This window comes from Haliotis asinina, chromosome 8 (genome assembly GCF_037392515.1).
Source record: "Haliotis asinina isolate JCU_RB_2024 chromosome 8, JCU_Hal_asi_v2, whole genome shotgun sequence".
Lineage (NCBI taxonomy): Eukaryota > Metazoa > Mollusca > Gastropoda > Lepetellida > Haliotidae > Haliotis > Haliotis asinina.
Window position 1 is genome coordinate 36,075,419 of NC_090287.1, and position 19,493 is coordinate 36,094,911.

The window sequence follows — 19,493 nt, forward strand, 5'->3', positions numbered from 1 at the left end:
GAATGATAGCGTTCTAGCAATAGGAAACCGAAGGAAATCATTGTCAGTGCGCACTCAGTCCCATAAAGAACACAGATTAATGCAACAACTGCTATATAACGAATATTGTAGGACACTGCACGGTGGGGAATTCCAAGCGAGGGGCTTTCCCGAGCAGGGCAGAGTAGCAGCCGTGTCGCCGAGAAGCTTGTCAGGGCACGCAAAAATAGGATGCTGTGATTGGTAGCCTCGCTTTGAGGTGATGATGACATCATGCATCAAAACAGATTCCAATACTTATATTCACACATGTACAGCAGGCGCGAAAACGTGTAGACTTCAGCTTTGAAGCAATAGGTGAGTAGAATGATTGACTTGTCCCTGTTTTCTAGTTTCGACTAACCGACATTGTGTTTAAAGAGGAAATACTTGTATACGTCTCTCAGCAGTAAACAGTGGCATGAGGTTTAGTGGGAAAACGCAAGCAACGTGCCTGTCACGTTGGTTTGTTTATGTTTGGCTTAGAACTGGTTCCTGGAGATAGTCTTGTGCGTCCGTGGGCGTCATTCATAACATGAACGCTTTCGACACAATGCTTCCTGTCATAGTAGACATCGAGTTTCAGAAATTCACCCTCTAAAGTCAAGTCGAGTGTGCACAAATGCACCTCATGCATTGTATGCTGAGTGAGAAATGAAAAGGTCAATGCGCAGTGTTACACAACGGTTGGTCACCACTAAGCATATGCTATGAGTGATGTGTCTCCTTACCAGTCTTTGTTTAACGAAACTCTGGAAGTAAGCCAGCTGTTTATCAAGGATGGGTTTTCCTGCTTCTGGTGATATCTCACAGGTGGCCTGTCACAGGAAATATCATGAGAGTAAGACGCTAAATTATATATAGGTGGCCGCCTTAAAAGACAGGGCCCTAGATCAATAGGACAAGTCTGCATTAAGACGCTGATACGTCAATACGACGAGTTACCGTTGCGCGAACTATATAAAAAAATGTAACTTCGACAATAGTATGTGTCACCCATGGATGGTCAGAGATAACCGATTCATGACTTTTGTTGACAATACAGTCATGGGCGTAGTCACATTGTAAACAGTTAGCTTATCAAAGCTGCTCAACTATCTTTTGTGGTTCTCTTTTTTGTAGAGATATAATTATACAAGAAACACAGCGTGACGATTTCAAATGGAATATGGATTTCAATAACCAAGACCCGATGGATGAAGAACCAACATTTCCAGGAACTGGGAGGAAGAGGCCCCACAGTGGAAGTTTTGGCCCTTTCAGTACTAGTACCCCTCGATCTCAGAAAAGGGACAGTGGATATCTAACGGACACTTCACCAGCTTCTTATTCTGCGCACCAGCAGTTTACGTTTGAAGTCACCGCCAGAGGACGACTACAACCTCGGAGTTTACGTGGCGCGGTTGGGGGATCGGAGTCGGACACTGCAGAGGGGTGTTCCCCATTTGAACCAATTCTTTTGGAGAACGAGGACGAAGACAATGACTCAGCTTTTCGCGATAGCCCGTTTTCACCTGGCCCAGAGGAATCGGAATTACCCGAGGAAGACAATTCATCAGTGCAAATATATAGACCTCTTTCCGATGCTTTCAGACATGTAGACCCAGCCCCACCCGTCCAAGGGAGGGTGGTGCCGTTTTCAATGCCTATTCCCATGAGAATGATTAGGTCTCACGCAAGGACAGTCGGAACCCAGACTCCCCACGAGCATTGTCGTCTGCTCATTCAGTATCTGGAAACACCCCTACCCCTGAGGGCTCCAGGTAAGATATACCTGTCTTGACACTTTTTCATAGACATAAATATTGTAATCTAGTCCCATATTGTTTTAATGTTTTAGATACGAGTTGTATATTTAGACTCTGATTCATCTCAGTGTATTTAATGTAAGTATAGTTTTTAATTATTTACAACAGTTCTTATTCTCGCTATGTGTTTGAGATTGGGAATTGTCACACGTAATCTTAGGTGTATCAGGTTTCCGATATGTCTATAAATACCTATGTGAGCACATTTGTAAGGATAGTGATGTTTATGTGCGGCATTAACAGATAGTACATCATGTTATTTGGTGGCTAGGGAGAATCCATACTTCGAGCTTTGTCTACCTTGACCCAGTGGGCTAGATATCTCTGCTCTATATACATAAGGCGCGACAGGCGGTTGCCATCACCTCAAGTGCTACTTCCAGATTTGTGAAGGTTTTCCTTAAGCGAATAGATTGCGATGCACGGCAGAAAAACGCAAACCCCCGAACATAAGAGCTGTCTGGTTTATTATCTAATGAGCTAAAATTGTGTCACGCGATCAATATTTGTATAGAGATTTCCATCAGCAAGTAGAAGCCTTAGCAACAGCCATTCTGACACCCTTAACCTTCATTGGGAGACTTTTTCTGTACTTGATTAGGTTCGGTAGTCGCCGTAGGGGTCAGTTTGTGGAAGTGTTTTTCTGTTAGTGTGAAAGTTAAGGAAAGCCAGACGTATTGCGTAATTTCATTGTTCTGCAAGTATGCGTTAGAGCAAAACGTGTTTCTTAAGGGAGATAACTCGATTCGCTCTATTGCTTAATCGCGCTTTCTCTTGCTGTAAATGCGAACTCAATTGTATTGCACAGAAAGTTTAGAAAAAATAATATCTCAACTGTACAAGTTGAATACAAAATGGATGATTGGTGACAATTCAACAAGCAAAAAATATTTAAAAATACGAACACGGCAAGTGAAAAGTTTATTGCCATTAATCATGCCCTATTTATAACCAGCTTGCGTCTGAATGTTCGAGCAGTGCGCCATAGGGCGCTTATCTTAACTAACGTGATTATGAAATGAATTTAGCTGATGTGAATTATGAAACTCCAGGAACGTCGCCTATTTAGACAATAAACGTAAATGTAAAACTTTTAAGAAACAAAACCTTCCGGTCATTCTCTGTGTGCGGAAGTGTCTGCAGTTAGCTGCTGCCAAGAGAATTTGTTTTATCGTGCGTTGAACAAGTAGGATTACATATTCAAGGAGAAGGCTGTATTCCACGCGACGCGATTCACGGTGAAGTATCGCGAAGCGCGTAATGTCCACGTTCGGTGAGATAACGTGCTGATAATGACTTTGCTAAATCGGCCGTTACACAATGAAAGGAAACTGCTTTAAGAGTATTCGATTTGATTTCGTTTGTGTTATTTTGGTTTCCGCTATTCTTTGCTAGATACTTTTGTATTAAATACCTCTGTAAAATCATAATACAAGGAAAATGCAGAAGGCGAGAACATAGTTTGTAGTTAAAATGTTTAAAGCGACGAATTTCATTGCTTCTTTTGAGAGCGTTAAACAAGTATAATAATTTTTACTTCATACAAAGAATTCATAAAATAAGATCAAGATTGCTGTTTTCAGAAAAGACGAATCAAATAAAGTTGTATTTCAATCGTTTACGCAAAGAATGAATTGGCATACGTTAGCTAAGAGATCGATGCTGTTACTTTTCAGGATAGGCGATACAAACTGCACAGGACTTTACAATGTTGTCAGAGTTAATCATGGTTACTTGTCGCGACATTTAGCGATAATTACAATCATATTTTGCGTATTGTTGAATGTTGAAGAACGTGTTTAAGTCCTGCTGTGGACTAATCTTTGTGTTAATGAGTTGTTAAATGTAGGCTCCCTGTATCGAATTGTGTTCAAAGAGTTTTGAGTGGTTATGCGGGAGTCTAGTTTAACATCGCTGTTAGCAATATTCCGTCAAAATCAGGACGGGAGACACCACAACTAGGCTTCACAGGCCGTACCCGTTGGGGACAGAACCCAAGTATTCAGCGTGACGAGCGAACGCTATAACAACTAGTCTACCCGCCGCTCCAGTAAAGGTCATGAAACAGTTCGAAATATATGGAGAAAAATAGTGGTGATCATTTTCAAACCGTTTACAAGTGTTTTGTCTTTAAACGTAAGTGAATGAGTTATTATAGTGGTGGTTCAGGTTAACACGGAATTTCTAACACAATTAATGCGCTCAATTTGAACCCGTGATTACTACTACCTGAATTATAGCTTCAAGTTGATCACGAATGCAAATTACATTCAGTGGCAGTTTATGACTTAATATACATGTTATTATTGAAGACACGTGGTTGTTATTAGTTTCGATTGTTAGATACTCAGGACCTCACGTGCCACATTGGCCCAGTGCCAATCTGTTTTTGTCTACGCAATGAAGTGTTTTGACACAATTAAGTGGTGTTATGTCGGGAGCGTTGTCGCCTTGAAATCTCTGATACCGTATCGTGGCTTGAGCAAATATTGACAAATCCTACTGATAAAAAGTAAGATATATTTATAGACTGCGCGCTTTATCGCAATTCGATCCATGGTGGAGCATGTATTTGATAAACACTAGGATTGTTTTGCTGGCAACACAAATTTGATCGGACTACACAACACAGCGTCAACGTGTTCCTGTCAATATTTTAATACCCGCCTTACATTGTGCGTTGATTATTCGATGTATAGTAATATTTTTTGTAAAATGGAAAGAGGATAACTCTGTAACTGGGAAAATAATTTCTGTTGGTAGCGGCGGAAACAACCGCACGTACAAAATTTGTCACCGCCAAATTAGGACACGCCCGTGTTTTGGATGGTAGTGACCCAACAGCCCGCGTTCGGTGGGTCACGGTCCATATAGGCTCGCCTCGTCAGCGCTAAAAATAGCTCCCGTCTGCAAGCGCGCCGTACGCGAGTTGTGCAGGCGCGTTTAGCCTGCTGCCTGTCACGACAGTTCGTCCGACCTTGACGTGTCTTGAAACTGATGTTTATTTCGACATTGTGTTCAGATGACATTTCATGCATGACATTTGTTTTGACGGTGCACAGATAACAAGTCCACGCAGGGAAGACGAAGCACAATAACGTGGAGTCGTTGCGTGTTGTTATATTGTAGAGCTCGAGGTTTTAAAGGTTTACAATTTTGAACATTTTGTAGGTTTTCCAGATGATTTTTGTTGTCACTCACCACCCCGCCAGCATAGATTCTAAACGTAGTCAGTTATATCTACTTCTTTCCATAATATTATCAGCTAAAGTTTCCCTTTCCTTGTCAGGGGGATTTGTGCTTGGTCTACCTGCAGTGCTTAACCTATGTGTTTACATTATTATGTTGCAATGTTAATCGTTTTACAAGTAAACTGAATGCTTTCCGTCTCAGCTCAGTGGCAAACAGAACTGAATTTACCCTAAACGTAATCAGGTTTGTTCAGCGAACGAAAATAACCGGGCAAAGAAATAGAAGATACACGTTAGTAGTCGTCACCGTCGTGTGTGGAGCTCTGGAACAGCTGGTGCTGTGCAAGGAGCTCTCATGGCATGGCGTGAGAACGTAGTAGCCTAGAAGCGTACTGTTGTAAACAGGCTGCGGAGCTTGTGCATATACTAAGAATAGCGCACAAGGGTTGCTCAAATGCAATGAATTTGATTCAGGGGCTGGTGAAAACATACTTCTGTAATGAATAGCGTACCAGGCGAAACATTCTCTTCGTTAAACTAAAATGTTTACATTTCAAAGCAGTCATTACTCATTATTGCCGGCAGTTTATCATAAAAATAGATACAGGAAATGGTGGCCAATTTTCTTCGATTAATATACAAATAAGCTTAACAAATGAACTACAGTAGATTATTGTAATTTACTAAGACGAACAGACAGGCAGGTATTCTTAAACAAACAGGGCAGTAGCTCAGTGGTTAAAGCGTCCTTTGAGGACCCGGGCTCAATTCTCAATATGGTTACAATGTGTGAAGCCATTTTCTGGTGTCCCACGCCGTGATATCGATGGGATATTGCTGAAAGCGACACAGACAATACTCACTCACTCTGAGACAAATACAACAACGCTGGATCGGTAGTAAGAGTAATTGAATAAAATATTTTTTTTACATTTGTTGACCATGTATCTTCCAGTTTATGCGTTTTCCTGGTTCACTGTCAATTCACATGCCATCACGTATAGTTGTATTCGTCATGACCTTGAGCTGAATTTCAAAAAAAGTAGAGGATAGTCCATCTTGCCAGCATGCCACCAGTCAATGTGAAAGCACATTAGAAAGCGTGATATGTACCCATGCAGACAAGACATTTCCAAAGGAATGGAAAAAATGGTTTCATTGTCCCTTAATCATCTGTTTCCTCCCTGACTACATCATTTAAATTTGGTCAGTCATGTATATCCAATATCCCCCACTTTTTGAATCGCCTTTTTGAATGATATAATATAAAACTGCACAACTATTATATATCGTTGTTGAATCCACTCGCCAATTGCGTGTATGATTAAAATATCTCATAAGAAATAACATTTGGGCTTGATGTTATGACCCATCTGCACGTGCATGATGATAATTTATTCATTCAGCAAGGTCTGATGATATCGTAGCCTTACACGTGCTCTGCTAGTTAATGCGGACTTGTGAATTATCAGATGAACAGGATGTTCATAGTAAATCACTTGAGGTCCAATGAGCTCTTTCTTATTCGCGCCTCCATTATAGATGGGATAAATCTATCCTTCAGTGATAACTTTCTTTTAATGAGCCAATTTAGCGTCGAGTGTTCATTGATTTGTGATATTAAACAATTTGTCAATTCATTTAAGTAAATAATTACAACGCTAGGAGTTCTGAAAGGTCAACGGGTATTTCACATGATAAACTTCGATTTCATGGGTTTTGATCGGCAATATAGCATTCATATTTCATCTATCAGTCGCGTGACACGCATTCTGTTACATGGCATTAAACCTAATATCAAACTCGTTACGCCAGCAGTGAATCCTCATTAGCCAGTTATTGCGTTCAAAAACTGAGAGGTTTTTTTTGCTTTTAGCAATATTCCAGCAATATCACCAGTGACACCAGGCATGGGCTTCACACATTGTACCCATGAAGGGAATCGAACCCGAGTTTCCGGCGTGACGAGCGAACGCTTTAACCACTGGACTGCACCGCCGCCCTTCAAGCAACCATGAAGGTTGTTTCTCCGTATCAGTCCAACTTCGTTTATTAGTACTATATTTATTTTGCTTCCGGGTGAACAATGCGTTAGTGTCCCAGGAGGACATGCCAGTGCGCAGGGCATCATATACTCCGATTAACGACAGTTTAACAATCTTCTTGGAAATTCCGGAATCGAAGTCATAAGAGGTAAAGACTGGGCTACATGGCCACCTCTCAGTGGCACCGGGTATCCCGAGAGAGCAGCGCACCCACTGACGCAAACCTGTTCACCTGTTTTTACTGGTTGACGTAATGACTCGAACAGTAACGTATCAGAGACACAAGTAACTATTTATTGCTCGGGCAAGCATACCATTAAATCACCCATATTGCAACATATTGTGATGGCGAGTCGATTATTTCATCAATCAAAGTACGACACTGTTTTCATGTTTATGTATAGATCTATATCGTGCATGGTTCACTGACCTCAGAGTCATATTTAGAGTATATTACAACACGTCAGACTATTTTGAGTGTTTGTTATGAACCCCCCGATAAAAATAGCATCAGCTGTTACTGCGCATCGGTCAAATGGTTAATTCTAACTGAGGCGATTTTTACGAAAATCTGTATGAATTGACTCGATCGAGAACACTTGAATGCATTTCTAGTTATCTGTAGTAACACACTGAAAATGTTTTATTAAGAGTTCAGCCATTGACAGTGGTTTATATATAGTGGTATCAGTTCACATGTACGCAATTTATGGGCGTGACGTGAAATTGCCTTGACCGTGACCAAGCGTGTACAATAGACCCATTTCGGGCGATTAGAGGTGACATCAGCGTCTATACAAGTCTTGTTTTGACGTTGGAAGTTAGTGATTTACTTCGCTTCGTCTTTTAGACTTTGGTCGAGACAGGTCTTTGGAGCACTCTCACGTTTTCTACTGAATGTTCATCAAGTCTGATCATGACGATTGCAGGTGTGTTTGTGTGAAGATGTTCTCACACAACAGTTAGTTCCCTTTGTTTATAAGATTATCTACTTGATTTTATACATTTTTATGATTTATTTTAGGCTTCAACTCACCGCATGACGTCATGCTGTCATTTCACGATATCATTGCCTTTCAGATGTATAAAGTCGCATCGCAATTGCAAAGTGTATTTCTTTATGTTGACTTGAAGACTGGTTAAAAGGTCGTGCATCGTCTGAACTAAGTGACTGATGAGAGTTATTTCCCCTGGCAGGTCCAGTTCACAGGCGACAGCGACACTATTCAGAGGGGGAGGACCCTCAGGAGGCTGAATCTGACAACGCCCCACTGCCAGACATTATCCCCATCCCCCGGGATCGCTCAGTCTCCCTCCCTGACGTCCAAGCGCTCAGACAGCAACGTGAAATTGAAATGGGGAGAGAACTCCGACGGATCAGTGACGAGTTTAATACCACCCACGGATCAAGGAGGCGACTGGTAAGCATACTTCGACTTGTAGTTACTACCAGTAACTGTAACTGTTTGAGCGTGTGAATGCTACGATGGAGAGATAGGGAACGTACCCAACTCACATTAGTCAAGAACAGCGAGGGATCCAACCCCGGAAGATCCTAGTTAGAACTGGTCTTCAGTAACCCACGCTTGGCGACTATCGAGATTGGTGGTTAGGGTCACAACGCATGTCATCACATCCCAGTTGTGCAGAATTTGATTCAGGGGCTGGTAAACAAACAAACGTGATTCATGTTACCCTCGTTATCTGTGGGGCTGGTTTGTGTGTGTGTGTGTGTGGGGGGGGGGGGGGGGGGGGGGGGGGGGGCTGTAGGTACTGATGGGATGGAGATATACAGCAAAACATAATTTGTCCCTGAAACACAAAACACACATTGTTTTTGGATTTTTTTATATGTAAATTTTACAAAACAGCAAAACGGAGAGAAGAGAAAGTGAAACGGTATCTGGACTTATAACTCTTCAATACATCATGTCTCACTCCACAGCTCAGTTGGACAGATGGCTAGAACTGGTTTGTGAGATCAACAGAGTTCATATACTGTTACGCTGCATATAGTTACAATTAGATGGTGTAAGCAAGGGCACCAATGACATGACGTGGAACTTTGGACTTGGTGTACGGATGTTTGTCAACCGGTAATAATTCGGAAGTGTAGACTTCTCTATGTACACATGGCCACTTATAGACCTGATATCACGCTTGCGTCGAGAGCGTCCGTCCTACGGTTTCCTTAAGGCTTTACATGCCTATTTATGTCACTGCGGAAATAATTAGAACAACACCCTGTACGTGATTCAGTCACAGTCGTTAGCTTGTTGATGCCTTCTGAAATTAAGAATGCACGTTTTGTTATAAGGCGATCATCAAGACAAAGAGATGAATGTGTCAACAGAGAGACGTTATATCGGGGTACACGAAGTCGAAGTCGCCTTGTAACCGTTTGGGAAAGGTTTATCCCGATAGTCTGGTGAATACGTCAGTCTGTACAACCGGATTATCAGAGAAAGGATTAACGAGGTTTGACTCTATTCACACAGCAATGCGGACTGCAGACAATTGCCACCTTGACGGGTTATTAAGTTTGTACTTTTAGCTAAACTGGGATGCAGTCAGTGATCACTGTATCCCGCGATGACAAAGCGGCGCAACTCTCCGCATTGGATTGTGACGGCACTTGCATGGTCACCAGTGTTTGCATCTCAGAAGAAACCGCAACACGCCCCAGTCCATTAGAGGCGCATTGTGACTCAAAGTCGAGATTAATTACTTACTGCACTGAAACATTGATGATCGATAGCAATGAACAGAATCTAGAAAAAGAAATCAAATAGTACTATGCGACCCATTTTAGTTGTATTTTTGCTTTTTTAAACTCACACAGTGTTGAAAGTAACTTGAGAATAATAATAAATATTTAAAGATCTCTATTATGTCAGATGGTACGCTGCACCTTTATTGTATTCATGTGACCGTCATTCGTTAGGATGGGAGGATAATTTCATTATTCACTATATGTCAAATGGCTGTTAACGATTCTGTTTCTGAGATCTATTTGCGTGAAGGAAGCTATTGTATGCGATCTCTCTCTCTCTCTCTGCGTACAGCAAGTCAAGCGGTGCGTTATTATATACACAATGCGTTTGTGTTGCTAAATACACGGGTTGGAAATAGTAATCCAAATCATCAGTGTTTCTGGAGACATCTACCAAGCTTGTGACAGTTTTCTGTGAATACCTTTACTCTTTACCATCACAAATGCATAACAAATTAGATAGGAAATTGCTGATGCCCTCGTAGGAATCTTGAACAGGTTTGCACTGAGTAACGTTTTCCTACTCAGGAGCCTGTCACGGGGGTCACTTAGTGCATTCGTGTGCTATTTGCAAATTAATTCAGCCATGTTTCTGCGTTGTGATAAATCGTTTTAATAGTCGTACCCATATCCCATATTTGCGTGATATTTACTGATCTGCTTTTGAATTTGGGGGTAGTTGAATGATTTATTTGAAATGTACGCGTGTTGTTTCTTAATAGCTGTATGTTAATATGATATGACAGCTGTTCGATCTCTGCAGTTGTTTAGCTCTGTTAAAGTGCCACGAGGTCTGCATGTTACCGGACGCACACATATCACTGTCATGAATGTCGTGTTTATACTTTTACGAACGGGTAGCTATTCCTTAAAGTGTTCGCTCGCCATGCCGAAGACCCAGGTTCGATTCCAGACATGAGTACAGTGTGTGAATCACATTTCTGGTGCCCCCGCCGTGGTATTTGTGGAATATTGCTAAAAGCATAAAACTAAACTCACTCACTCACTCACTTTAACGAAACATCATACGTTAGTCATGCGCAGACGGGAAGGTTTATGTAGCATTGTGAATGTAATCGTCGTGAAAAGCCAACTGATGTGATTCAAAATGTTTTTCGAGGGCCGATGATGTAGCCTAGTGGTTAAGGCGTTCGTTCATCGCGATGGAGAACATGGGTATTATGCGTGAAGCCCATATCTGGTTTTCCCCGCCATGGTATTGCTATTAAACCGTATTCACTCAAGCAAGTGCAGTTAAGATAGCCCAACGGATAACCACCCTCAATATCCTTAGAGATTCTGAAATTTAAGTGTAAACATTAAACTGAAGCTCTTTCCTTTTTTGCAGTATCCAGTTGTAGAGAATTTCGAAGGCGAGGCTGCCTCCTTCCCTGGAGCGAGACCGGCGTACATGAGCGTTTGGACGAGTTTACGGAGCCTCTTCTTCGGATCAATGGAAACAAGGACAGACACGGAAGATCCGTCCGGACCCAGTTGAGGCCGGAGCAATCTGGTTTGAAACCGGGTTTGTCCGGTACTTTGTGAAAGGGGTGCTATGCAATGACTATTGAAATGGACTATTTTTGTATGGAACTTTTTTGATGATTTACAATGGAGGACCTTTCGCGGTTTCCCGAGGCGCTGTCACAGATCTCATACCGGAAGTGTGCCCTTACGTCATCACCGGAAATGTGTACCATGTGACTCCGCCATTGATGTACATAGTGCCGAAAGTGTTCGATTCATCACCATCGTTACCATTTTGTTGGTTTTGGACTTTGGAAAAGACATAGTTTGGCAGTTGACGCACGCACAGGACTCGGCATGTTAAAAAGTTTTGTATTTTTGGACGCATGTTCAAGATTTTGGTTTCATTTTAGACATATCTGTCTCATCCCATTAACCGTTGCGGGCATTAAAATAAGAGAGAAGCATTATATTCATGGATATTTGTAATTCGGAAGTTTCCAAATTGGTGAACTCATCCGTATTTTCATTTACACATTTGGAATCTGATCATACGAAATCATATCATCAGCGAATGAGTGCTAGCTAGAAAAGTATATTTTAAAATTCTAGTCTAAAGGCATGGCTTCCAATGGTATTATTGAGATTGTCGGCATAATATTGTTTATGTTGAGAGGACCAGCTATTTCTTTCATAACACATCGTACTTAAGGCTCGTATTCCTTGTAGATCAGGGAAACATTTTGGACAGGTTTGTCTGTGTGGGATAACCTTTGAACGAGTTTCAAGCTGATAACAACTAACCCAGCGACGGTGCAATGAATCCTGGCTCACGAGTTTGATTTTTTTCGTACAAATGCTTATCAGTCTTCATTTGGTTATATGTTGCGTTTTATTCATCAACATCAATGAGTGCTCATCTAGTCTCAAACCAAGCCTTACTCTTAAAGGCTTTTTTTCCACATGAAACCAGAGTGGAAACTTGTCAAGATAGTATTTTTTTGCATTTGATCGTTATGCTGACACTACCCTCGGCTATTTCAACGTCCTCTAGGCTTAACAAAACTAGTTGAAGCTTAAACATTTTAATATTTAAGTGTCCTGGTGTCATGTTCTGAGGTACATGCGGCATGGTTTCAGTAAAAGGATCCTGGTCCCTGCAAATGACTGGTAGGTTTTTCAATACAATGCACATACTCACGGGTTTCTCCAAAATGGTAAATGTCAAGTCGTTGCGTCACGAAGGGCTTTTTTCGTCACGATGCCACCAGAATACCTTTTAAAAAATACCACCAACCTAGGTTCAAGTCAATTTGGGCGGAATAGCTGACAATGGTCATAGGCCATTGTTGTTCAAGCTCTGGACTTTGGTTTTGGTGCCAACGAATGTAACATACGAATTCTGCAATATCAGAAAAAGAGAGTTAGCTCGGATTGTTGATGTATGTGACCATAGGCTAGGACGAATTGCTCAATAGCTTCTTTTTAGCATATACATACTCCAAACATTCCATGAATATATACAGAATTTTAGGTTTGTGCTAGATCCATTTTTTTCATCAGGATTTACAAATTGTATAGTTATATTCCACTTTTTCAGGTCACTATTTTGCGTTTTAATGTTTTGTTCCATCGAATACAAGAACTGTTCCATCAAAATACAAGATCAAGTTTTGCTTAAGTTAATTTCTACACATGTATTTTTGAAGCCCTATTGCTTTTTATCACAATAATCCCGAGGAAAGATCAAAGCCGTAGTTTTGGTGGTTATATGTACAGTGACACTTCGTTTATGCGGACAACGGATTAACGAAGGGTCATTGTATTAGCTACGAAATGTGTGTGCCAAATGTTAGTAGATGCCAATCACCATAGCAACAATGATGAACTTACCATAATACTTATGCTTGTTTCGTGCAACCAAATCCCCATGAAAAAAGGTAATATCTCTCACCGAGAACACGAATCAAGATTGTGAGAATGACTTTTTTTAACCTGGAAGAATTTCTGTGGCACCTGTGATGGTCATGAACCGGTCACAGTTTTGTTGTGAGATTTTTTGAAGTGCCTTACTTAAGAGACACTATGGGGATTTGGTTTGGAATATCACCTTTCAATAATGGACACTGACGAAACCGAATAAATTGTCCGGACTGGTTACTGTATTGAGAATTTCAGTTTTGGTAAAACGGGTTTGAAAGATCTTTGAAAAGTGGTTAAATGTTCCAAAATATGCATTTTAATGTTTGTATTTGAAATTTTTATGACGTTGGATTCATTGCTGTTTCATTGAGAAACCCAACCGCATTCAAAAGTCACTTTAAATGTTCGCGCAAGAGTTTTGACACCTGAAGACTAAGGTCATTTTTACTATTTCCGGTTGTGCAGCAACCATTACCTGCAATCACGTGACTTCTATCATTGTTGCATACCACCAACAAATAAAGTTTCTGAAGCTCCCTACAGTGTCCACCGGCCACAGTTTGTACAGAATGCTGTAGAGTTGGCCATGTACAGAGTTGTTTCCTTCGTGTATGGTTCGTTTCACTTGCGATTTTAAAGCAAGTTTAAGTTTTCGAATGATCTCATTGATATTTAAGGATACTGCGACGCAGTACGTGTGTGTAGAAGTGCGTATACTGTACATTTTATATTGTTATGCCGCTTTCTCTTTCAACACTTTTATCTTTCTCTTTCGTTTGCAATAATCCGTTGTGCTTGTTAGACTTATTACCTGTGTTTTGGATTGTTTTGTTACACTTACTTTTTAAGAATAAGTTAAATATCTGCATATTTTAAATTTGAAGTTCTGTAGATCAGAATGGAAATTTATTCAACCATAGAATATAACCTGGAAATAATATGACATTTGCAGTAGTGGCAGCCTGTTAATCAGAGGTTTTCAGGAGTGCCTAAACATCCATACTTAAAATGAAGTGTTTCGTTCAACAACTCTCTTCTTTTTTTGTTTTAAATATGGAAAAGTTTGTTTGTATTCATCCCGTTTTGCTCCTTTTCATGGCGTGGTTAAACAAGTTCTTTAGTGACATCTAGCGGTATAGTGACAGAATGGTGTTTCACAGCAATACACGATGACAATCGCCAAGTATGTCAAATTTGTAAGTCAGGAAATTTACACAGATCTCACTATTGGATCACACCTTGGCCATAATTTCCCGAATAGTAGTATTCCCTTTACGATTATGTACTGATATGTGCATGGGACTGAAATGAAATGTCGCTTTGGGGTTTGTTTTTTTTTCTAATTTCTTAAAGAAAACTCCAATGTTCTTGCTGACTGTTTTTGCATTGTTTTCAATATCATAAGGGGAATATTGCTGTCTCGTATTTTTTCATTGGTCACTTCACGGCGTGCATTACAAATCGGTATTCCACTACACGAGTTACCGCCCTTGACAAGGGAGGTTACTCTCGTTGCCAGTCATCCAGATTTCATGTTCCATTCGACTTTGTAAGAAATCCCGCTATCGTCCTGGTTCAAAACTGACAAATTAGCAGGGTTTCTCTTCGTTTTATGCACCTAATCAGATTTGGAATGAAATATGCAGACTTGTTTATATTGTGTCTAATTATGAAAGAATTATGTCCAATTCAAACATTGACATTTTGACATGTTGACACGTAATTGCCACTCAGTGTCTTTTTTATACAGGTGACCATGTATTTTGCAAATTTGATGCAGTTGAATGTCCACAAGTCCAATGTGTCCCTTCATATTACCAATACCTATGTATGCCACTAATATTGTCACTGTTTAGATTAGGCCATGGAAAAGATCATTTTCATTCTTTTCAAAATATTTTATTTCTCTGTTAGGAGGGATATTTAATCCTGATTTTAAAAAATACGGACAAAACCAAGTATTATTGATCAACTAAATGAATCATGAGAAACATTAGAAGACAATTAGAAGCCATTTTTCATTATGTTTTTTGTGTGTTGGTTTTAATTTTTGTTACAACTTTATATGAATAAATCGAAATCGATACGTTTTCTCCACAGTGTTTATGCATACGTTTACTGGTACTCAAGCATCAGTTCCAACTGTAGTTTTTCTTCTATTTTGAAATCTTTACCGAAGGACTGAAACTGTGTGAATTTTGGAATGAATTTTGAAATCTCCGAAAGAAATCCGCGCGTTTTTTCCCTTCTTAATTTGAAATATTCATTTTCAAATAATTAATAGATCCATGTCTGTTTGTTTGTTTGTTTGTTATTAAATGTGTGGCAATTTGAAGTGCCTTTACATTGTGAAATTTGTGAAAATTCTGAACTTTGCAACCATACTGTCAACACTATGAAGAAGTTGGTGGCCATAAATTTTGGTGGCAACAGACATACAACTGCTCGTTGCAAAAATAAGTCCTCAGTTTGTACCATCCTTTTTATGGCTGTCTCACGCCACAATATGAGATCAGATATATTGCATCTACATTTTTTAAGAAATGAAATGTTATGACTAGCACAATGATCACAATACCATGTGTATAGTCACTCCGCAAAACCGTTAAAAGCCATGTAGGTTTCGTTTATGTTCTGCACTGTATGACATCATCATGATCACGTGACATCAACCATCCAATCATATTTAAGGTCTCATGCGCATGGAGCGATGACCAAAAAGACGATTCCAAACATTAAATGAAAACATTTTTGCTTTGCCAAATGATTTTTTGGATTTCTTTTGAAAATTTTGCTGCTATGATTGTTGAATAAAATTCAATATTCTAAAAATATATGTTGGTCGTATATGTGCAGTTGTGAGCGAGCGTGTTTCCATTTATGTTGGAAGACTGAACAATGTGACCTGGGACGAGGACATTTTCGGCATGGCCAAGGATCGGTCCAAATTCTTCGTGACGACCAGCAGACCCGCATACGAGCAAGGGGCACAACTGCGGTTTGTCTTAGCCCTGCACACTGACAACTCGTGCCCCAGCTGTCAAAAACACTCGAAAAGCACCACTAACCTGGACATCTTGTATATGTGAGTGAGTATACGAATATTTCGCTTGTTAAGCGATATGGTATCACCCAGACTCAATCGGAGCATTTAGAATAAGGTATGTGAGTGGCCAAGTAAGGAAAGTCACTGATATTCGCAGTTGTTTAACGCCTCTATCCCCAATATGCCAGCTACGTGACGGCGGTCGAGTCCAGCCATGATCTTGATCAACAGCATGAGCATCCACCAACACAATCTGGACACGATGACCTGTGTCAAACAAATCAGCACGCCTGACCAGCCGTTGGTGGCCCCTTTAGCAGCAGAATTATTCTTGTCAGTGTAGATCGTTGATGATAATCCTGTATTAGTCGAGGTGTGTCAGAACATAGACGAACGTGTAGTCTTTCGGACCCTTTTAAACTGAATAGGCGCTTCGGGGAGACTGGAGATTCAGATTCAGAGATTCATTTTTCACTGTGGTTTCAGCACTGCAGGGAGGGCTATTGTGGTTCAGAGACTGTGAGACAGGCTAGTCAGAACGGCACTACATTTGTTAACCTCAATAACCAGCATAAATAACTTTCATTCCCACCTTCATCTATCCGCGGTACAGAAGACATCGCATCATCATCACCACCTTCGTTCCCACTACGGGGAAGTGGGGAAGCACAGTGGTTAATGCGTTCGTTTGTCACGCCGAGGACACGGGTTCGATCCCCCACATGAATACGATGTGGTGTCCTCCGCCCCGATATTGCTGGAATAATGTTAACAGTGGCGTAAAACTGAACTTACTCACTCTCACTTAAGGAGATGTCGGTAGCCATGAGCACATTTTTGAAGCCCAAGTTGACGTGACATTGCTGGAATAGTGTTAAAAAGCGGCGTAAAACAATACTCACTTGTCACTCGTTCCCACGTTAATTTGACACTCGGCGATGAGGACACTGCAAGGCAGGGCCTAGATTTCAGAAGCTCTCTTAGCGCTAAGATAGTTGTAAGTAAATGTTAATGAATGGCACATACGACTACCGTAGAGCTTCGAAAATCTAAGCCCAGGTAAACTACGTAACTGCGGGATATCACACCATCTCGTTCAGAAATACACCAAACCCTAATTGATCTTCAGGAATCCATACTTTGAGTGCTAGTTAATTATCACCGTATGAGTGTGATGGCGTTTTACCACCCGTGAAGTTCCGAGTCTTTAGTAACCCATGCTTTCCGAAAATATATTATACTTTATTGGGTGCAAATGTATATATCATTCATTGACATCGTTATAAATGAAACCCCGTCATTAAAACTGCTCATTTCGATCTTTAATTACCTTAAATGGACCTTTTTGACAACAGTGCATTATTCTCAGCCGCAAACGAAATTTCAACCAATCAGAGCGGCGCGTCTCTGTGACGTAATAATAGGTATAGAAATGAGGAGAATGAGGACTATGATTTATGGATATACAACTTCTTTTATTCAGTGAGTGCGACGTTTCGACATAGTAACTAATGTCGTTGTCAAGAAAATGGTACAGGTAATAACTTTGTGGAGGAATATATACATGAATTGTTGTTACAATGAATGAGAAGAAGATGAGTTGTTTAGACAAGTAATGGGGTTGATGTACACAAACTGATGGGAGGCCAGAAGTTAATAAGGAGTATGGAATAGGAGATTGGAAGCCAGTAGAGTGTTGCGGATTTTGTAGTCTGATTGAGGGAGCTGATTGTTGTCTGGGGTTCTTGGTGGTTGGATGGAGGGTGCTCTTGATGTCAACCGCCCTCCTTTGTCAACCAGACCATTCCCTTCACGATCAGCATCCCGTACATTGGATCAACCAGCCACCACATCTGCAGACTCCTGAAACAACAGGCCAACATCGACGCCACCTTCCAAAGAGGAAACACCATCCAGAACCTCCTGCAAGCAACAGGCAGACTCACAGCATCCCAGAAGCCAGAACCAGCAGGTGTAGTGTTCCACACTGAATGTGACTGTAGCGACAGCTATGTTGGTGAAACCTCCAGACCCCTTATCCATAGACTCAAGGAACACCAGACCTCAATTAGAAAACAAGACTCCAAATCAGCCATTGTCGACCACATCAGAGACCACGCCATCAACTGGAACATCAAAATCTTAGAAAAGAATCAATCACACTACAAAATCCGCAAGCTACTAGAGGCACTCCACATCATGAAGATTGAACCAGCGATCAACAGAGATGAGGGCTACCAAATTCTACTCGCATATCCTCACTTGTTCAAGTAATAAAACTATAAAATGTCTAGATATTACATTCCTGTTATAAATTCGCAGATCGCTTCTTTTTATCAAGTTTCAAAATGCATACAAATATGATTATAAAGTAGTTAGGATTATGAGACCAAGTATAAAGATGTATATTGACAAGTGTCTACATACTGGTGACTTTACAAACCAATTTTTAGCTAGTGAAGAAATTTATCGCGCAGTATTTTCACTTCGACCCCGACCTCGCTTATGTTATGTTACAGGTTGTGAAATGCAAACTCCTTTTGGTCATGATTCAAGTACATATTTAAATCCTAGTACAAACCATAATCTAGAACAAACAAATATTAGAACAAACCATAATCTGATTAATTCAAATGGACTTCAGTTCGTGACTTCACGATTTTAAAAAATCCGAGGATAAATGCTATTGAAGTTTGCTTTCACCGACTTACAAAATCAAGATTACTTTTCACTGGTAGTACAACAAGTACTTTATTGATGGACATTAGGATTTTACATGGCATTGCTTATAACATAACAATGTCACTCTTGGAAGCGGAGCAGGGGTCGATATAATATTACTTATGATAATATTGTCACTTCGACCACAACCTCGCTTCCGAGGAAGAAAGCGTTATAGTCATGCCAAATTCTTTTGGTCAGCAATGTGTAGTAAGCAGTCTTTATTTTATAACCTCGATGACACTTGAACTCCATTTTCTATCCTGGAAGCGTGGTAGGGGGCGAACCATCCGATTTAGTATATACCATAGGCTTCCACAACGCTCGCTTTGCACACACAAACAACCAATTTAAGCACAAACTACGGGGTCCGGTGGAAATCTGTGAATAGTGACACCATCACCCGACCCCAAGGAGCAACTGACGGCAACACAACAATTCGGTATGTCTTTGGTGACGTCGAGAAATCAGCAAAATGACGACCTCCCTACACATTTTCTA

At 40.6% G+C, this 19,493-nt stretch overlaps 2 protein-coding genes across 2 annotated transcripts; both read left to right on the plus strand.

Moving 5' to 3' along the window:
- Nucleotides 1-248: 248 nt before the first annotated feature.
- On the plus strand, nucleotides 249-16,057 carry LOC137294347 (uncharacterized). The gene is made up of 4 exons (XM_067825352.1): nucleotides 249-336; nucleotides 1,141-1,781; nucleotides 8,260-8,483; nucleotides 11,184-16,057. The coding sequence occupies exons 2-4, from the start codon at nucleotides 1,187-1,189 to the stop codon at nucleotides 11,331-11,333; spliced, it is 969 nt and encodes a 322-aa protein (XP_067681453.1). The 5' UTR covers nucleotides 249-336; nucleotides 1,141-1,186; the 3' UTR covers nucleotides 11,334-16,057.
- A 1,742-nt stretch (nucleotides 16,058-17,799) lies between these two features.
- Nucleotides 17,800-18,545, plus strand: LOC137295241 (uncharacterized). Its single transcript, XM_067826558.1, has 2 exons — nucleotides 17,800-17,808; nucleotides 18,072-18,545. Exons 1-2 carry the CDS (start codon nucleotides 17,800-17,802, stop codon nucleotides 18,543-18,545), a joined length of 483 nt encoding a protein of 160 aa, XP_067682659.1.
- Nucleotides 18,546-19,493: the final 948 nt, after the last annotated feature.